This window comes from Aquarana catesbeiana, linkage group LG06 (assembly GCF_042186555.1).
Source record: "Aquarana catesbeiana isolate 2022-GZ linkage group LG06, ASM4218655v1, whole genome shotgun sequence".
NCBI classification, from domain to species: domain Eukaryota; kingdom Metazoa; phylum Chordata; class Amphibia; order Anura; family Ranidae; genus Aquarana; species Aquarana catesbeiana.
In genome coordinates, this window is record NC_133329.1 from 100,112,655 (window position 1) to 100,131,148 (window position 18,494).

General features: G+C 43.5%; 1 protein-coding gene across 5 annotated transcripts in view; it reads right to left on the reverse strand.

The window, feature by feature from the left end:
- TNRC6A (trinucleotide repeat containing adaptor 6A) overlaps positions 1–18,494 on the reverse strand; it is a 168,680-nt gene that overhangs the window by 42,309 nt on the left and 107,877 nt on the right. For all 5 annotated transcript variants that reach the window (XM_073636519.1, XM_073636521.1, XM_073636522.1 and 2 more), the window contains 4 exons: positions 5,490–8,027; positions 4,574–4,738; positions 3,612–3,787; positions 68–148 (listed from right to left, as the gene is read on the reverse strand). In XM_073636519.1, the coding sequence (XP_073492620.1) occupies positions 68–148; positions 3,612–3,787; positions 4,574–4,738; positions 5,490–8,027 (2,960 nt within the window). The remainder of the gene's footprint in view (positions 1–67; positions 149–3,611; positions 3,788–4,573; positions 4,739–5,489; positions 8,028–18,494) is intronic.

The window sequence follows — 18,494 nt, forward strand, 5'->3', positions numbered from 1 at the left end:
CAAAAAAAAAAAACAAAAAAAACCCAAAAAAACACAAGCATAACAAAACCTCTCCATCTCAACATACTGAAAATCCTAGGTTGTTGAACTGTTTTACAAATGGATTCATCCAGTTATCATCCTGTTTGTTTCCATTTTTCATCATTCCCTGTGGGTGAAAAAAGAAAATTGCTCAATAAACACAAACTAAAGGAAGAGATAACAGTAAAACTAAAGCTAGCCATACACTTTTTTTTTTTTTAAGCCAGCGGGTTAAACAAAAGAAAATAAACAGATTCCTTCATCCACACATACGAAGTCTAGGGCTGCACAGACACTGGTATCGGTGCCAATATAAAGCATTTGCATGAGTACTTCTACTCGTGCAAATGCTCCGATACCTAAAATCGACACCATTGCGTTGCGATCTGAGCTGGTACAAAATAAATGGGCTCAAATCGCACTGCTGTGAATTGCAAGTGATTTGAACAGGACCGCGATGCAATTCCCATCCGAATCGCATGGTGTTTCCCACACCGCTCCTGTGTCATAGTGATTTCAGCCTGGGTTCACACAGGAGTGGTGTGGGAAGCTACATGTGATTGGGATGAAAAAAAAAAAAAAAAAAATTAAATCGCACCACATTCCTATTCAACTCACATGGGATGCTTTACAGCGCAATTTGAGCCCATTCAGTTTGTATGGGCTCAAATCGCACCGCATGGTATCGGTAATTGGAATTGGCGAATACTTCAGCACAAATATCGGTACTTGTGTAATCGCTCTTAAAAAAATACGTATTCGTACATCCATAACAAAGTCGATGAAGAAATCCCCCAGTCAGGATATTGCATTCAGACAGTGGCTCCTGCTACTGTCAGAATTAACTGATCACCAGCTGCTGCTTGAACTTTTTTCAACATGTCTATTCAACAGAGGTCGATCAAACCGTTGACTTCAGTTGAGCAAGACCGTACACTAACCGAAATTTGGCTGGTCCTTACTGAACTTAGCCATATCAACAGTTCAATCCCAGGAGTACAACTAAACATAGGCAAAAGTGCCATTGCAGAAGTCCCACAAAAAACAAAAACAAAAAAAAAAAAAAAACAATGGATGGCCAAGAGCAAATTAAATAAAAAACACATGCAAGTATGCAGTGGGGGTGGGTGGCTAGGCATGCGCTCCCTGAACCTGGAAGAAGGCAGCAATGAACAGGTACATCTCTGTGTCTGTATAAGCCGCCCGTCCACAGGTAAATACTGGTGGGCAATCCTGAAGCGGTTAAAATGTAAGCAGATTAGGAATCTGAATATGACTTGATATCATTTACTTGCACTATCCAATCTTAAAGTGATTGTAAAGTCTTGTTTTTTTTCTATAAAAATAACATGTTAGACCCCTTTCACACTGGGGCGCTTTTCAGGCACTACAGTGCTAAAAATAGTGCCTGCAAAGCGCCCTGGAACAGCTGCTGCAGTCTCTCCAATGTGAAAGCCCCGAGGGCTTTCACACTGGAGCTGTGCGCTGGCAGGAAGCTGACAAATGTCCTGCTAGCAGAATCTTTGGAGCGGTGTATACACCGCTCCTGCCCATTGAAATCAATGGGGCAGTGCGGCTATACCGCTAGCATAGCGCTGCTGCAGCGGCGCTTTTCGGGCGGGTTTAACCCTTTTTCGGCCACTAGCGGGGGTTAAAACCACCCGCTAGCGGCCGAATAGCGCCACTAAAACGACGGTAAATCGGCTGGCGCCCGCACCACCTTGGTGTGAAAGGGGCCTTATACTGACCTGCTCTGTTGCAGTGGATTGGCACAGAGCAGCCCAGATCCTCCACTTCTCAGGTTTCTCTTTGGTGCTCCTGGCCCCTCCCCTCCTGTCGAGCAGAGTCACAGCTCTGAGTGTCCATTCAGACACGAAGCTGGGGCCTGGCCCTGCCCCCTCTCTCTTCTGATCGACTGACTTTGACAGCAGCGGGAGCCAAATGGCGCCATGCTGCTGTCTCAGCCAATCAGGAGGGAGAGTCTCGGACAGCCAAAACGTGGACATCGCTGGACAAAGATGGGGCTTAGCTAAGTATTAGGGGGGCTGCTGCACACAGAAGGCTTTTGGATCTTAATGCATTTACAACCGCTTTAAATTGGGAGAGGAAGCAGAAGCACTAGATAATATATCTACTAGATCAGTGGTTCTCAACCTGGGCGTCGGGAACCCCACAGGGGTCGAATGATGATTTACTAGGGGTCACTGAATACTGGGCTGTTCCTGAAGTCCGTACTACTCTCCCAGACTTTTTGCGACCACCCAGTAGGGCTGTCCCTGGAGCCTGTGGCCGCCCAGCTGGGCTGTCCCTGGAGCCCACTCAGCCTCTTTGCAGCTACCCATTCAGTTCACGGCATGGCTGGGCGTCAGAGACTAGAGGACAGCTGACTGGTGAGGAATGTGAAGTGGGAGGGGATGTAGGAGACCCTATCTCCTGATTTCGGCATAGGTGTCACTGCTACGAGACACCACAAAATCAGAGACACAGTGAGTAACACTGCCTGTGATTATAGTTGCCATTAAAAGTCCCCACTACAGTTCTCAGATCGGCAGATGACCTTGATCAAGAGCACCTAAGTTGGATGATCAGACCTCCCCCCAGCATTATCACTCATCCCATTCCCCTCACCCCCCCACCAAGGAGTAAGAGAAGTAATAAAATAGAGAATACATGGAAGGGAGAGGAAAAGAGGGGAAGGAACAAAGAAAAAAGGAGAGAAAGAAAAAGGAGAGCAAGAATAAGAGAAAGAACAAGAAAGATGGCTAGAGAGGGGTGGGGAAAAAAAACAAGAAATTAGGATAGAGAGATAAAAGGGAAAGAAAGGAGAAGAGAGTGGTACATCCTAAAATGTACCATAAGGGGTTTTAATACTGTATGAGTGGAAGGGACTCAGGGAGCACTAAATACTGTACTAGATAAAGGAATGATCTTGTCTGCTGTTTCTCCCTTAATTGTCCAGCCACAGGCTGGAGGAGTGTCAAGACCTGCAAGTGTTCCTTACACTGCAGTAGAGAAAAATTAGGTCTCCTGCCCTACCAGATAAGGTTGTTCTCTGTGGAAGAATTGTGTTAACCTCAGAACTGGATGGGCATATACAGATCCTTTTGCAGGTAAAATGTGTCATCTGTCCCCCCTTTTTCTTTTTTTCTTTTTTTTTTTTTAAATGGAGTTCAACTTTATTCATGTACCTCATACCAGGAATGGATATAGCTAATATACTGCCCGTGTTATCATTGTACTTAGCCATTTCAGCAGTTCAATTCCAGATTTACAGTAAAAATACATTAGAATAGTGGTCTATGAAATAAGACTAAATATGTTGAATTAAAAATATAGATGATGGTACCCCTACATTTTCTGCATACATTAATACAGGAAAGTTCAGCATATGAATGTTTATCTGCAGGGCAAGGGTAGAGAGGGAGCAATGCAAAATATGATGCATAGGGGAATGCAAGCAAATACATATGCAGAAATTTTACTTGCAAAAAACAAAGTACCAAAAAATCCAAGAGCTAAATTTTAATTTTGAACGTTGAATTGACAATTGTCCACCTGAGAATTTTAGAAGAGTATGAAGTGGAGCTAACCTTTGAAGGCATTTTCTTCATGTATGGCGGCCAGTTCAGAGACTGACTGTTGTCCTGTGATGAATTGCTGTTCCACATTCCTATCTCAACATCATCATCATCCCAACCAGAGGTGCGGCCTCCAGGTCCGGTCATTTCCTCTCCACACCAGCCACCATCTTGCATAGTTTTGGGACCTGTAAAAGTAAACATGGAATTGAATTTGTGATATATAGGTTTTGTTTTTAAGCAAAGGTGAGAATAACCTCTCACCGGTCGGCCCCATTCACACGTGCATTTAGGGGTTGATTTCGATTTCCAGCAGGGTTTGTGGGGTGGGAAGCCCCACAAAGCATTGAGAAGCTTACATCTCATGCAACCATTTGCATGTAATTACCTGTGGATGATTGGCACTGGAGGCAAACAGTAAAGCCGCGTACACACGTTGGAAAAAGTCAGACGGAAGCTTTTCATCGTCAATTCCGATCGTGTGTATGCCTCATCTGACTTTTTTTTCCCGAAAATTCTGACGGACCTAGAAATGGAACATGTTCTAAATATTTCCAACGGAACCAATTCCTAACGGGAAAACCGCTCGTCTGTATGCTGTTCCGACGGACCAAAAACTATGCATGCTCTGAAGCAAGTACGAGACGGAAGCTACTGGCTATTGAACTTCCTTTTTCTAGTCCCGTCGTACGCGTTGTACGTCATCGCGTTCCGGATGGTCGGACTTTGGTTTGACCGTGTGTAGGCAAGACCAGAGTTCCTTCGGAGAAACCTTCAGAGTTTATTCCGACGGCAAAACCGGTCGTGTGTACAGGGCATAAGTGTCCAGAACTGATCATCCACAAGTAATCTCTGCATGTCAGATTACATGTGACTGGTCGTGATTGGCTGTGTGTGTTGTCAGTCTCTCACTGCCACTAAAGGCATGTGTGAAAGAGGCCTTTCTGAAAATATATCTTAACTACAATACATACCGGGTTTGCCTGGAGCCTGCTGGCCAATAGGAGCTTGGCTCCAACCAGATGCAGCCTCTGAATTTTGGTCCCTCCAGCCACCACCAGTTTCCATAGGTTTACCCCATGCAGATGTACCATTATCTACTGCTGGCGCTGGAGTCTCTGGCCAAGACTCACCCCATCCTACAACAAAGAAAATAAACTACTGACTGTATGAACAAGCACAATACTCACCCAAAAGCTGTTTTTTATTTATTTTAAACAAAACTGAAAAGGAATTTTGGATAGACTATTGCATAAGTAAAATATCCATTCCAAACTCAAATCTTATTTGTATAAATTTTTACTCAACAGTGAATATGTGCTTTGTCCACACAAGGCATACCAAAAAAAAAAAAAAGTTCACTTCAATGCATCATATACTAATCATCCTTTCCATCCCCTACCACTGGGAGCGAAGAAAGCTGTGTAAAAGTCCCTTGGAGTGGTAGCTTACACAGGGCTAGGGAGTCCGTGTGTGGCATAATTATTAGTTGAAGGATGAGGGGGGACATGAGGGAAAGGGACAGATCTCGATTTGGAGACAAGTCATGGCTCTGTGTACAGCTACGGATCCAATACACTTCACAGGAATTGAAGACTTGGTTTTGGGGATGCCAGGAGATGTCATCGAGACCCTCAACGTGCTAAAGTGGCAATTACTACTGAAAAGGGTATGGTTCGCATAACTCATAACAGTTTTTAACAAATGAACAGGCTACACATCATTGCTGCACTTCAGATTATAGCTAAAAAAAAAAAAAAAAAAAAAAAAAAAAAACCATAGTGGGAACAAATAGCTGGTCTAGACAGGGATTTAATTTAGACATTTTTAGGCATGACATAAGACCAATATGCGCGAAAGGTTTCATTACAAAAGATTCCAAGCACTTACCTGAGCCGTTACTGCTGCTCTCTTTGTTTGGCACGGCACTTGGTGTTGGGGGCAGATGATGCACTTGGGTTTGGTGTTCTGCCCCACTTGTGGTGGCATTAGAGGTGTTTTTATCCCACATGTTCACATTCTTGTATTTGTATTGGTTGGGATCACCCCAGGCTGCAGTTCCATCATCTATTTCCATTTTGCGTCGGATAGACTCTGGAGAGGGCTCCTCCCAACCTGTTGGCTCTTCTTCCCTTGTTGGAGTTGACATTGGTCCACCTAACCATCCAGATGGTTTATTGGTAGCAGGCTGTGCTACCCAAGACCCAGTCTCTGGCTTTTTGCCCCAATCTGATGAATTATTTGATTGAAGGTGTTCACTCTCCATTTCAGCTGGACTGCATTTGGAAGAGTCTCCTCCTCCCTGGGTGGGCTTGGCTGGCTCTGCCCATCCTTGCTTAGCATTGGCTTTAGACGGCTCATTCCAGCCTGATGAGTTGTTTGCATTACCGCTACCCCAGGAGTTGGATCTTTTATCCCCCCATCCAGTCCCAGATTTGTCACCATCATTGTCAGGACCTGACTTGGCTCCACCCCAATGATTACTTTTGGAATTGTCCCCCCAACCATCACTACGGTGCCCCTCCCACCCTTGTTTGACCTTTTGTGCATCGTTCCAAGTAGACCTGTCCTCTTTACCATTACCCCATGATTGATTGCTCTTGACTGTTCCAGTAGTAGCAGCAAATTGATCCCCCCATTCCCCTTGGCTTACGGAGCCTTTGGCATCACCCCACCCTGTAGCAGGCTTTGGATCTCCCCACCCAGATACTGATGAGGTATCATTGCTATTAGGGTTGGGTTTCTCCACCCATCCCCCTGAGTTAGAAGTCTTTGACACAGAGGCCCCCCAAGCATCTGTTCCATTGTCAGTCTTTCTGTCGCTCCGTTGCGCAGCAGCTTCGCTTTCCCAGGCAGTGTTCTGTTTAATTGGAGTCTGTCCCCAGCCAGAGTTGCACAAGACCCGAGGATCAAGATCACCTTTATTTACAATACTTTGGAGTAACGCGTGTTGGTCCATCTTCCTCCTGTCTACAGGCCGCTGCCCATTGTCTTGCTCACTCTGGCTTCCAGTGCTGTCTATGCTACCTTCGCTTTCCCCCGTACCTGTACTTTTGGCCCATACATTACTTGTCTCGTTGACCCTTAACCCTGTTGAATTTTGTCCCGTGTTCTCTTTCTCAGCAGATTTCCAGGTGTTTGATGCCTTTCTGCCATTTTCTGCATTCTCACCGTCATTGGAATGCTGATTATTAGGTTTGTTCCAATCTACATTTGAAATATTAGTGCCAGTGTTTTGTGCTGGGTTTCCCCATCCTCTGTGATTTCCACCTGTCCCTCCATTTCCGCTTCCCCAATGCATATTTTGGGAGTTTACAGTCCCCGACTCCCATAATCCTCCTTTATTCCCGTTGATTTTAAAGTTTGGGCCATTGGGCCCGTTCATACCCGGCTGCATTATAGTCGCATTCACAGTGTCGCCATTAGCTTGCCCTTTAGGGACCGAACTTTTATCTCCGGAGTAATTTGAGCCGGAGGTACCCCACGTAGTACCGTATGATCCGCCATTTGTTTCCTCACCATTGCTTAGGTGAGGAATGGAAGTGCCATTTGTAACTGAGGGGGTGTGAAGTGGAGACTGATTCATGTTACTCGCACTCCAAGCCCCATGCCCTGTAGAGTTAGGCAGTTCATTTGTCTGCATTAAACCAGCAGAGTTTGGTAAACTAGAGGTCATAAAGTTAGTAGTGTTATTTGGTCCAGTCATTTCAGTGTTAAGGTTTTGAGGTTGTCCACTATAAGAAGCCTTCCTTGTACCACTGAGTTCAGAATCTCCATTCTCCTGAATGCTTCCCCAGGAGCCCGGGGCAGAATTGCCCATTTTAGGGTTAATACTCCGATTGTTAGACACCTGACCTATCGTACTACTTGGAACATTTGTGCCAGAATTATTAGACCCTTTAAGGGTATGTCCATTGCTGTCCAAAACAGGCCAGGCACCGTGGTTGCCGTTCATGTTCAAAGTGCTTGGATTTGGTACTCCATTTGACGTAACGACGTTGCCCCAAGCATTTATCCGGTTGTGCCTACTGTCTGAATTGCTATCGGGGCCTTCCTGACATGTGCTTATCATGGATCCATGAGTGACACCCCATGGGCCATTAATACTTCCACTGCCTGCATTATTGCTGTTGACCAAAAGTTTGCTTTGGGAACCGTGCCCAATGCCATTCCTTATGGTATCCATTTCCCCTACGTTGCCTCTAAATGGCACAACTTGGCCCTTTTCCAGCCCAGAGTTTGGTGTAGAGTCAATATCCATACATTTTGATGCCAATTCTGAGCCGTTTCCTGTGATTGATGGCCAAGCCTCTTTGTCTGTGCCGTCTACAATGACTTTTTCCCAGTTTGTGCCTGATTCACCATTGGAAGAGACTGATCCCCAGTGTGAACTTTCATAGTGAGAGCCTAGACTGCCATGATTGAGATCTGGAAAAAGCAAGAAAAGATAAAAAGTCATATCAGATAAAGTTTGCAATTAAAACAAAAAAAAAATCCACATAAACTTTGTGACACATGCAATATACAGTTCACCCAAAACTATTTTGTGGAGTGGATGCCAATCTGAATTACCCACTTGCATCTGTATCTCTTGGCAGATCTGCAGAAGTATCTCCACAGGGGTTACTGAAACAAAGATCACCTTCCCATGGTTGCATAAGGTAAGCAGACTCAAGGAGTCAGACGCCGAAATATATTTGACAGAGAGCAAGATACAAAAGGCCAATGGATGATTTGTCTGTCTGATTTATACCCGAAACCGAAGCTTTTGGTTGGAATGACCCTTTATCTTGTCATGTCCAAAGCCAAGGGTAAAACAAATACTGTTTTAAGCATACACCAATCAACTATTGCCACTGCACAATCTCTTCATCCTGTTTAACAGTAATCAATTGCCTTTTTAGTAGGATATCTTAGTAACATGAACCAATGTTGTATAAATCCTTTTTTTGTATTTCCACATATTCAAAGTAGATGTGGGAATTACTCCCACTGTGCTATTGTGTTCTGATGACAGGGAGCCTTCCCTGTCGTCACAACACACTGACCAGTGTTCCCAGCTATAGTTGGAGGCACTGATCGTTCAGGAATAGCCCAAAAGGCTGGTTGTAAAGATGACAATCTGTAGAACAACTTCTATACAACCAGCCTGCCCATACATGGATTGAAATTTGTCTGGTCCCTGCTGAAGCAGACAAATTTCGTTCCATGTATGACCCACCTTTACAATCCCCAAAGGACATTCCCTGTATTAGGTGTGAACCATTAAAGCAATTTGGACTCTTATATTTTAGTCTGGCACTCCTTTGGTGGTTTATAGTTTTAAATCTTGTAAAAGTAAAACTGTCTGGGCACTAGTGGGCTGAGTCAGTCACTGGCTTCTTACCCATCGAACAGCAAGATTTGCCTAGTGTTTGTCACTGCCTCTTTTGCAATGTGTCCGATGCGCTGGATTCCTCAATTTTTTATTAAGAGAATCCATCACAGAGAGAATGCTACATCTGCATTTCACTTTAATGGCCTACAAGTAGAGCTGGAAAAACTGTTAGGGAAAGCCTGCCAATGCACTCCACCAGAAACAAAAAAAACAGCACGTAATCCAACTTACCAGCAAGCACAAAAAACAAAAAATACCAGATTCAGGTGGTGCCAACTTTTAAAGTGCAATCTATGCACCAGGCTTGTAACAATCTCATATGATGCACACAAATACATAGCAATTAGCGTTTTAAACACACACACGCAAAGCAAGATTGGAAAACCACGTTTAAGATCAAGGTTGCCATGGGGAAAAAAAAAAAACGTAAAAAAAAAAAAAAAAAAATATATATATATATATATATATATATATATATATATATATATATATATATCTCGTCTAAAGCAGAGTTAAAAATAAAATTTTATACAAGATATTGAGTAATGTGGTAACACAGACATGACACCATGCAACAAGAACACAGGCCTAAATTACAGAACTGTCATTTATTTTCCAAGGAAATTCTAATACAGACTGTGGATTTAGCAGCCAGCAGCACACAGGGAGCCAGAAATCCAAGCCATGGCTACGAATGAAGGGATGGTGGGGTTAACTTCCTATTTGTGTTCTCTAAATCCAGGGAAGAGAGGAGGATGGGGGAAGGAAGGAGGGAGGGTGGGGGAGCAGAGTTAGGACTTCACTTCCCTAGAACAATCTTGAAGTCTAAAACCTTATGCACACACAAAAAAAAAAAAAAAAAACAGCCAAACAGCTCCTAGCAACAGATCTGAAACTTCAGTCACCAGCTATTCATGTAACAAAACAGATTCCAGCAGCCCTAAATCACTGAGTAAAAATAAACCCATACTGAAAAACAGCAGTGACGCAGGTCTAAGTGGACTGCAGCTGAGGAAAAAGTAGATGGGGAACTTAAGTAGAAAGCCATAATCCAGAACTCATGCTTTCCTATTCGGCGACTTAATGCAAACAAAGATGGCAATTATAACCAGCTATCAAGTGCAGTTTTTCTTCCGCTAGGCAAAAGGTTTTAAGAAAAAGTCACAGGCTACTACTTAAAAGATCCTGCAGTAAAAAGGCATGTCTAATGGGTCAGACCACCCAACACAGATGTGTCCATGGTGGATGCTGGTTATTGGGGAGTCTTCCACCATGTTCTAGTGATGTCTCGGAGGCTACAAGAGTACACCTTATGTAGTTGCCAACTTGGAGTTTACTCATCTTGCTGTGATAGGGGAACTTAAAGTGGAAGCTCAATGAAAATCAAACAGTCATAAAACACATGTACCTTGATAAAAACATAGCACCATGTTTGACTTATGTCTGAACTCTGGCTGTCCTGCCATTTACAAGCAACACCATTCAACCCATAGCATCAGTCATCACCTCTCATGTTAACTATGTCTATGATTGTGCTCCAAGGCACAGAAGAAGCATTTCCCAGTGGGGCCTTGCAACCACATGACCTAGATTGGGGGGGTTACAGATGCAATCGCCAAATTTGTTAGTGGAGCTATAAAGCATCAGGAGCACTTTACCTTGTCACTACTGCCAGAGAACTTCCGAAACTCTCTATTTTCCCTCCTTAATCTGCTTTCCTCTCTGTGCCCCTCTCTTTACTCAGCATTTTATTTAACCCTTTTCTGTCTACCACCATTTAGCTTGGCAGGTCACTGGAGGTTGTGACGTTATCTATATGGAGGAGGTCGATTCACCACGCACCCCCCCCTCCCCCCGCATGTGGCCTATTTACAGAGCACAGCATGCTTTGCGCATGTGAGTAGGAAACTGGCTGTGAAGTTGCAAGGCTTCACTGCCAGTTTCCCTTAGCCAAGATGGCAGTGCCTGCACCTGAGAGCCGATTCCAGAATCGGCACAGGGCGAGGTGGGGAACTTCTCTTTAAAGTAGTTCTAAAGGCTGAAGGTTTTGTGTTACCTTCATGCATTCTCGTGCAATTTGCTTCTGCTGCTGTCAATCACAGCCAGATAAAAACAATAAACACACAGAACAGGGCTCTGGAGCGAGCACACACAAGCCGCTTACTATGGGAGGCAATCATCAGGGGGGAGGAGCCGGCGGGGCACCCCCAGAAGAGGAAGATCGGGGCTACTCTGTGCAAAACCATTACACAGAGTAGGTAAGTATTACAGGTTTGTTTTGTTTTCATTGTTTTTGTTAGTATGACTTTAAGGATGATGTTAACTGAACGCACTAAGAAAATGGTCTTACCATATTGTTCTAAACTACTATCTGAAATGGAAAACTGTCCAATATTATTCTGGAATTTCTTATGGTTAAAAAGGTTTAAATAAAGTTTAAAAAAAAAAAATATGATAGCAATGGGGGCAGGGGGGGACGAGTTGGATGGTGTTGCTAATAAATGCCTATCAGTTTTCAATGCTGGACAACCAGAGTGCAAACATGGTGCTATGCATTTATCAAGGTATATGGATTATATGGCGGTTTAATGTTCATAGAGTAATTCTAGGCTGAACGTCTACCTTAAACAGCTGCCAATGATATTTTGGGTGCTTTTTTTTTTTTTTTTTTTTTTTTTTTTTGGAACAATGCTGTGTTGTCTGTAAAACGTCCAACAGGAAGAATATGATTCCCCTGCATTAAGCCCTATTGTGAGGCAGGTCTACCATCACATTGTCAGAATAGCAAAGTCACTGAGTATTCTGGTGTCACTCAGTCATGCTAGTATTAAATCATTTCCCCCCAAAAAATCTACTTCCAGAAGTTTGAGTCTTTAAAATATCTTTCACAGTGACGATCATAAAGGCAAAATCAAAACACATTGTTCCACTGCATTTCCCAGCTCCTCATACCTAATCTAACCTTTTCAAAAACATTTCACTACCAGCACCATCATAAAAGGCACCCTGAAAAATAATGTATACTTTGTTTTTGGACCCGAGATTACCTTTTCAAGTCATTCTAAAGGCATGGTCTTCCATTTGCAAAAACTTAATGTATGCACCAACATTTATTTAATCTTTGCATTGAAGCCTGAAGAGCATTGCTAACCTTTGCTTAAGAAGCAATGGACCATTGAGTGTGGTGATCTCACAGCACTTGTACTTCATTGAAATCTACAAGTGCCTCTGCTGCGTTGGCAGATCTGTAAATGGGTGACACGGCTCTGTGGGCAGAACCATGCACAGAAATGTCGAATTCAAAACTAAACAGATGTGTGCAAGGATAAGCACCCCACGATTCAAGTGACTGTTTCATGTTACAACCTAAATTTGGGTGCATAATGAAACATGGTCAGAAAGGTGGACTATTCTTAGGATAGCACTACCTAAATACCCCAAAACACACCCAAAAACTCATCAAGGGCAATATTGGAACTTTTTTTATATTAGCATGTTAACATACAGGGTCCCAATTTTTTTCTTTGAAAACTTTCACATGTACCTAACAGAACAGGATCCTACGAATGTTTTCCCATAGAAATTTGAAACATTATACAAAAAGTACACAGCTGAGCTCCCTGTAATACAAATTGCTACAATGTTGGTTTTATCTGTAATAGCTGTGTATTGGGAGGAGCAGACAATGAATCTGGATCCTCTGCAGACACACTAGAGAACTAGTAGTCAATTACGCACTCAGGAGGAGACGAATGGCCGCACAATAAAGAGGATTAAAATAATGAATGACTACAGTTCTAAAGCAGCCCATACATGGAGCAAATTTCTTTCCTGCAATACTCGATACCCACATCACAGACATTGACAGGAGAATCCCTTCCGCCGAGTCATTGTATTCTCCCGGCAGGAGTTACCAGCCATTAGCGATAATTGCATGTAAAAATCAGCAGGCTGGTTGTACCCAAGTCGATCGATAAACTTGGTACATTCAGCCTACCCATACATGACTCAAATCTCAGGCTGGGTTCCTCTGAATCGGCCAAGATTCAAACCGTCTATGACCGGCCTAACTCTTGAGTAAAAATGTGTACTTTTATATACAAATTCAGACAAAATAATTCAAGTGATGCAGAGAGCCAGCTCGGGAGGGAGCATGCACAAGTGCCTCCACAGCAGGCGGCTGGCTATGGGGGCACCCGGCAAGGGGGAGGGGCCCAGAGCACCGGCGAGGGGCCCGAGAAGAGGATCGGGGCTGCTCTGTGCAAAACCGCTGCACAGAGCATGCAAGTATGACATGCTTGTTATTTATTTTTTTAAATAAAAAGGTTTCCTTTACAGTCACAAAATTTTTTTTTTTGCTTAATGCATTCTATGCATTTAAGTAAAAAACCTGTGTTGCAGGTTTCCCCCTACTTACCCGAGCTCATCTCCCTCTGCAATGGTCAAATTGATAGCAGTGAGAACCATTGGCTCCTGCTGCTGTCAATTAAGTGCTGCGACGAGGGAACGGGGCCAAGTCGCCCAATCTGGGTCAATGGACACAGACAGGGCAGCTCAGGAGCAAACCTGTGAGAGTGCCCCCATAGAAAGCAGCTTTCTATGGGGGCATTCACGGACAGGAAGGAGCCTGGAGCACTGGCCGGGGACGCCAGAAGAAGAGAATCAGACCTGCCCTATGCAAAACCATTACACAGAGCAGGTAAGTAACTTTTTTTTTTACTAAAATAACTAAAACATCAGGGTTTACTTCCTCTAAGTGGTGTCAGAATGTATAATGAAAACCTGCTAATTTGTAACAATACAATGTCATTGTTTCCCAGATAAATACCTTGTAATGTAGTGTAACCTCAATGCGTTCATTCACAAAACGCAGCTTCCACCGGCTAGAGATGGTATCCTGGCAGTTGATGCATCACATCTGCGCACTGTAGCGCTACAGTGAGAAACTGCAATTCCCATCATGCAGCTGTAATTGTAGTGAATGGGCATTATTATGATCAAGATTTGGGGCTGGCACCTCGTGATAGTAAACCTGCGTCGGGACAGACCAGGAGACTCCTGGCCGGTTAAGTGTGAGGTCATGAGAAGTGGGACAGGCCTAGAGCCGCCTAACTTGCCAGTCAAACAACGTAAATTCAAATGGGTAGTTCATACTGGATGTGTTGGGTAAAAAAACAACTTTATAAACCTGTAATTAAGATTTTAGCTTTAAATTTAAAAAAAAAAATACAATTTCCTTGGTGCCTTCATTGGCTGTACAAAAACAGATTAACCCCTACAGAGCTTAGCTGTTCTTAACCTCCATGGCGGTTTTCCCGAGTGTGGCTCGGGGTTAAAATTCAGTACCATTAGCGGTAACCCCGAGCCACACTCGGGATCGCATTGCAGGATCCTGGGGCGGCGTTACTTACCTTGTCCCCGGGATCCTGCGATGTCCCCCGCAGTGTCCGAGGGCTCTGTCCTCCTCCGAAGCCTCTCCGTGCCAGGCTCCGTTCCCTGCGAGCGGCGCAACGCACGGGGGCGGAGCCTGGCGGCAAATTCGTAAAAATCATAACACATACAGTACTGTAATCTTACAGATTACAGTACTGTATGAAATGATTTCACATCCCTTTTGTCCCCAGTGCTTTGGCCCATGCCCTGCATGCAGTTTTATATGATATATACTGTTCTTTCTGCCTGGAAACTGGAGATTGTCCATAGCAACCAAAAAGTGTCCCTTTACGTCAAAAGTGGCTTTAGACCAGCTAGAAAACAGCGATAGTAAATTAGAACACTTGCAGAATTAAGCGATAGTGAATTGTGGGGAAATTTATTTTATTACTATTTTTTTTTTTTTTAAATTATTTATTTTTATTTATTATATTATAATTTATGTTTTTGTGTTTCAAACTTTATCATACCCGGGATATCTACTAGACTCTGGTTTGGACAGATTTAAGTGTGTTATTGTTAAGATTTACAGACCTACAATATAAAACGCCAAATTTCCATGCAAAATAATGGTACCGCTTTCAGCACCTAAAATCCGAAATAATCATACCGCCAGGGAGGTTAACAGGGCTTGAATCACATCACATGCGGTAAAACAAACTTGGCCTGTTATTCCTGTAGGCACCTTTAATACTTTGTATTATGCTGCATTTTAACAGCTCTGGTGGATTGACATTAGAAACATCTGTCATGGTTTATTGAAGATGACTGCGCTGATTCATTCTACCAGCCCTGTAGCAGTATGGTACAACACTTTGCAGCAATCTAGCCTGGAGGAAGAAATGGTACAGGATGAAGGATTTGTCAAAAATCCGACAGTCCCCGCCATTAGCCTGGCAGTGGATAATGAAGTGGCAGATACTGAAAATGAGCCAGGATCGTCTAAACTGATTCGCAAAGCCTTAGGGCTCTTGCTCACGGGTGCATTTTTTTTTACTCCAGAATCTAGCAGTAAGATCCTATATAAAAAGTTGTCCATACGCTGTATGCATTCACTGTTTGTATGCGTTCAGCATATATGGTCGCTGCTGCTCACCACAGTTACTCAGGGACAACCTGTAAATATTAACTATATGTACCCAGCACCTCAGCTGCTGCTAATTACACACTATTGAAGTTTACATCTACCCCTGAATGAGTTAAAGTAAAACCTGATGGGTTTTACTCGCTTTGTTTCCCTGCAAAGGTAAAGCATAATGGGCTACTATGCATCACATAGTAGCCAATTATGTGTCACTTACCTGACACAGGAGACTGTGATGTCCCCGATTTCCTCACAGGCAGTGAGTGTCCATTCTACACCCCTCTTCCTTCCGGGGCCGCAAACTCCGGCTCTGTGACTGGCCAGAGTCGCATGACGTCAATCCCGCGCATGCGCGGGAGCCACCAGTCACGGCATGACCCCAGCTTGAAACAGCATAGCGTGCCCTTTCAAGAGTACGCATGCGCCGAATACATCGGTGCATGCGCAGAAGAAAGCATCGTTCAGGAAAATAGTAAATATCTGCTAAACCGTGTAGGTTTAGGAGATATTTCAAGCACCTACAGGTAAGCCTTAATCTAGGCTTACCTGTAGGTGAAAGTGGTCTGTAAGGGTTTACAACCACTTTAAAGTGGTTCTAAAAGTCAAGTTTTTTACCTTGCACCTTCTGGGTGCAGCTCCCCCCCATTATACTTACCCAAGCTCCACTTCGATCCAGCAACGTGCAGGAGGGCAGTGGCTCTCCCGGGGTCTCTCTCTTTCACTGGCTCACACAGCAGTGGAGCCACTGGCTCAGACTGTGAGCCAATGAGGAGAGAGCTGAGGCAAGCCTGCTTGAGTGCCCCTATAGCAAGAGGCTTGCTATTGGGAGTACTATGCAGGGGGGGGGGGGGGGATCCAGGACTGCCAGTGGGGAACCAAAATAGAAGAGGATTGGGGCTGCTCTGTGCAAAAACAGGTACCTCCAGTGAACAGTTTATCAGCTGTAAAGATCGAAATTGAAATTTGGCCGGTTCAGCAGGGACAGGATGAGATTCGATCCATCTATGGGCAGGCTAAGTGTGCCCAAGTCAATCTATTGATCAACTTGGGTACAACCAGCCTGTTGGTATTTTTTTTACATACAATTACCAAAGGCAGCTATAGCCACTAGCAGTATTGTGTTCTGCTGGCTGGGAAGGCTCCCCCAGACTGCCACAAAAAAATACCTGTGACTAGTTAGCGACCACTCACTTTTCTGCAGAAAAAGAAGAGCCCCTTAAAGTACATTACATTTGATTTTTTTGGTTTGGATATACTGTACTTTAATGTACAATTCCAGGCAAGGCCTAACTACTGATAGAAATGTTTCCTCTTTCCTCCCAGCACCTATTCAGACTAACCTGTGTAAGAAAGATCTGTATACTTACCATTTACAGACCGCTCGAATCTGGTCATGTGCTCCAGTAATACTCTGTCAACCAACGGCTGTTGCAGGGGAGAGGAGGGAGCGCTGACAATGGATAGGCCATAGAAGACTATGGGTGATGTCACCACTCTCAGGCATTACCAGCCATTGTCGACCTCTCTCACCTCTTCCCTGGCTGACACCGAGGATCATGCAATGGGACCAGAGTGGCCTGAAAATAGATAAGTATACACATCTTTCTTACACAGGTTAGTCATAATAGGTGTTAGGAGGTGGAAGGGAGCATTGAAGAATAGTTAGGCTTTGCTTTGAATTCTACTGTAAAGTCCATCTTCACTTCCATTGGTTCCTTGTATTCAAACCCACTAAAGTAAACAATTTCTTTAACTAGCAAACAAACTGCAATTTATATTCATCATGGGTTAGAAAGTTTTCATCTTGTAATCAACATTTCCAGCCCTAAAATTCAACTATGAATCTGATATATTATGTCACTTTTTAATAGATGCTGCTTTATATCATAATGTACATACATTTTTGTTAGTTGTGGTGCTGTATAGTTGACGTCTTGCTGTGAACCTATGCTATCCATCAAAATAAAAACTTTATTGTAAAAAGATATATCAATTTGCACACCAGGGACCATTTAAAGTGTAATTGCCCCCCCCCCCCCCCCCCCAATCGTTTTCTGCCAAAGAAGCTGCCATCTTTGCCTCTGTTTAATCTATAACTGCCATGATGCTGCACATTTGATTAGTTATGACCCCAGCCATTGGATGGTTTGACAATTTGGTTGAGAGCACAACCAATGGGAGTTACATTTCTGGCACGTGCCGTAAATGAAACTGTTTTATGGATGGGTTTAACCTCATCTTTTGCACAAAATTTACTATAGGCACCATTAAGACATTTTACAAATACTGCCTTGCAAATACAGTACCTAAAAGAGAGAAGTGTTCCACACATTTCTAAATATCCATGCCAATACAAAAATACCCAATCACCGGATGACTATCTACCCTCCCACAATATAACTCCCTGCATGCTCCTCTCCAATTATACCATCAGGCTGCCTTGGGTGATTCTCAATGCTCACAATACTGCTGTTTGGGAATGGGTTAATTTTTGTGAAGTGTGAATTTAAAAAGAAACCCTGTCAGCAACATGCAGAGAAAATCAATTCTTTTAAATGCATATTTTCAGCAATTTTTATTCCATGCATGATTTTTTTTATTTACCCGAGATATGCCTCCTTGCACATTATGGCCCCTTTCTTCTTCCAATAACTAGCTGTGCTGGCCCAGCTCCTCCACCCCTCCCTACATAACCTGATGAGGAAAGAGGGAAGGGAAATACTACAGATTATAACTTGAGTGAAAAGCTCTGTTCCTGCTGGAGTTGCAGAAATCACATCCAAGATGGCAGCGCCCAGCAGCAGTCTCAGGGCTTTAGGATGTCTACATAAAGAGGCTTTTACAGGTAAATAAAACGCATAAAATACAATAAATGTACATCTAATCATAGGGGAGGATTTTTGCAAAAATGGTCTTGCTCAGGGTCTTTTTAAAGTTACACAGTGATAGAAGATGCGGTTCGCAGCATTAGCATCCATCCTTATGCAAAGTTTTACCAAAT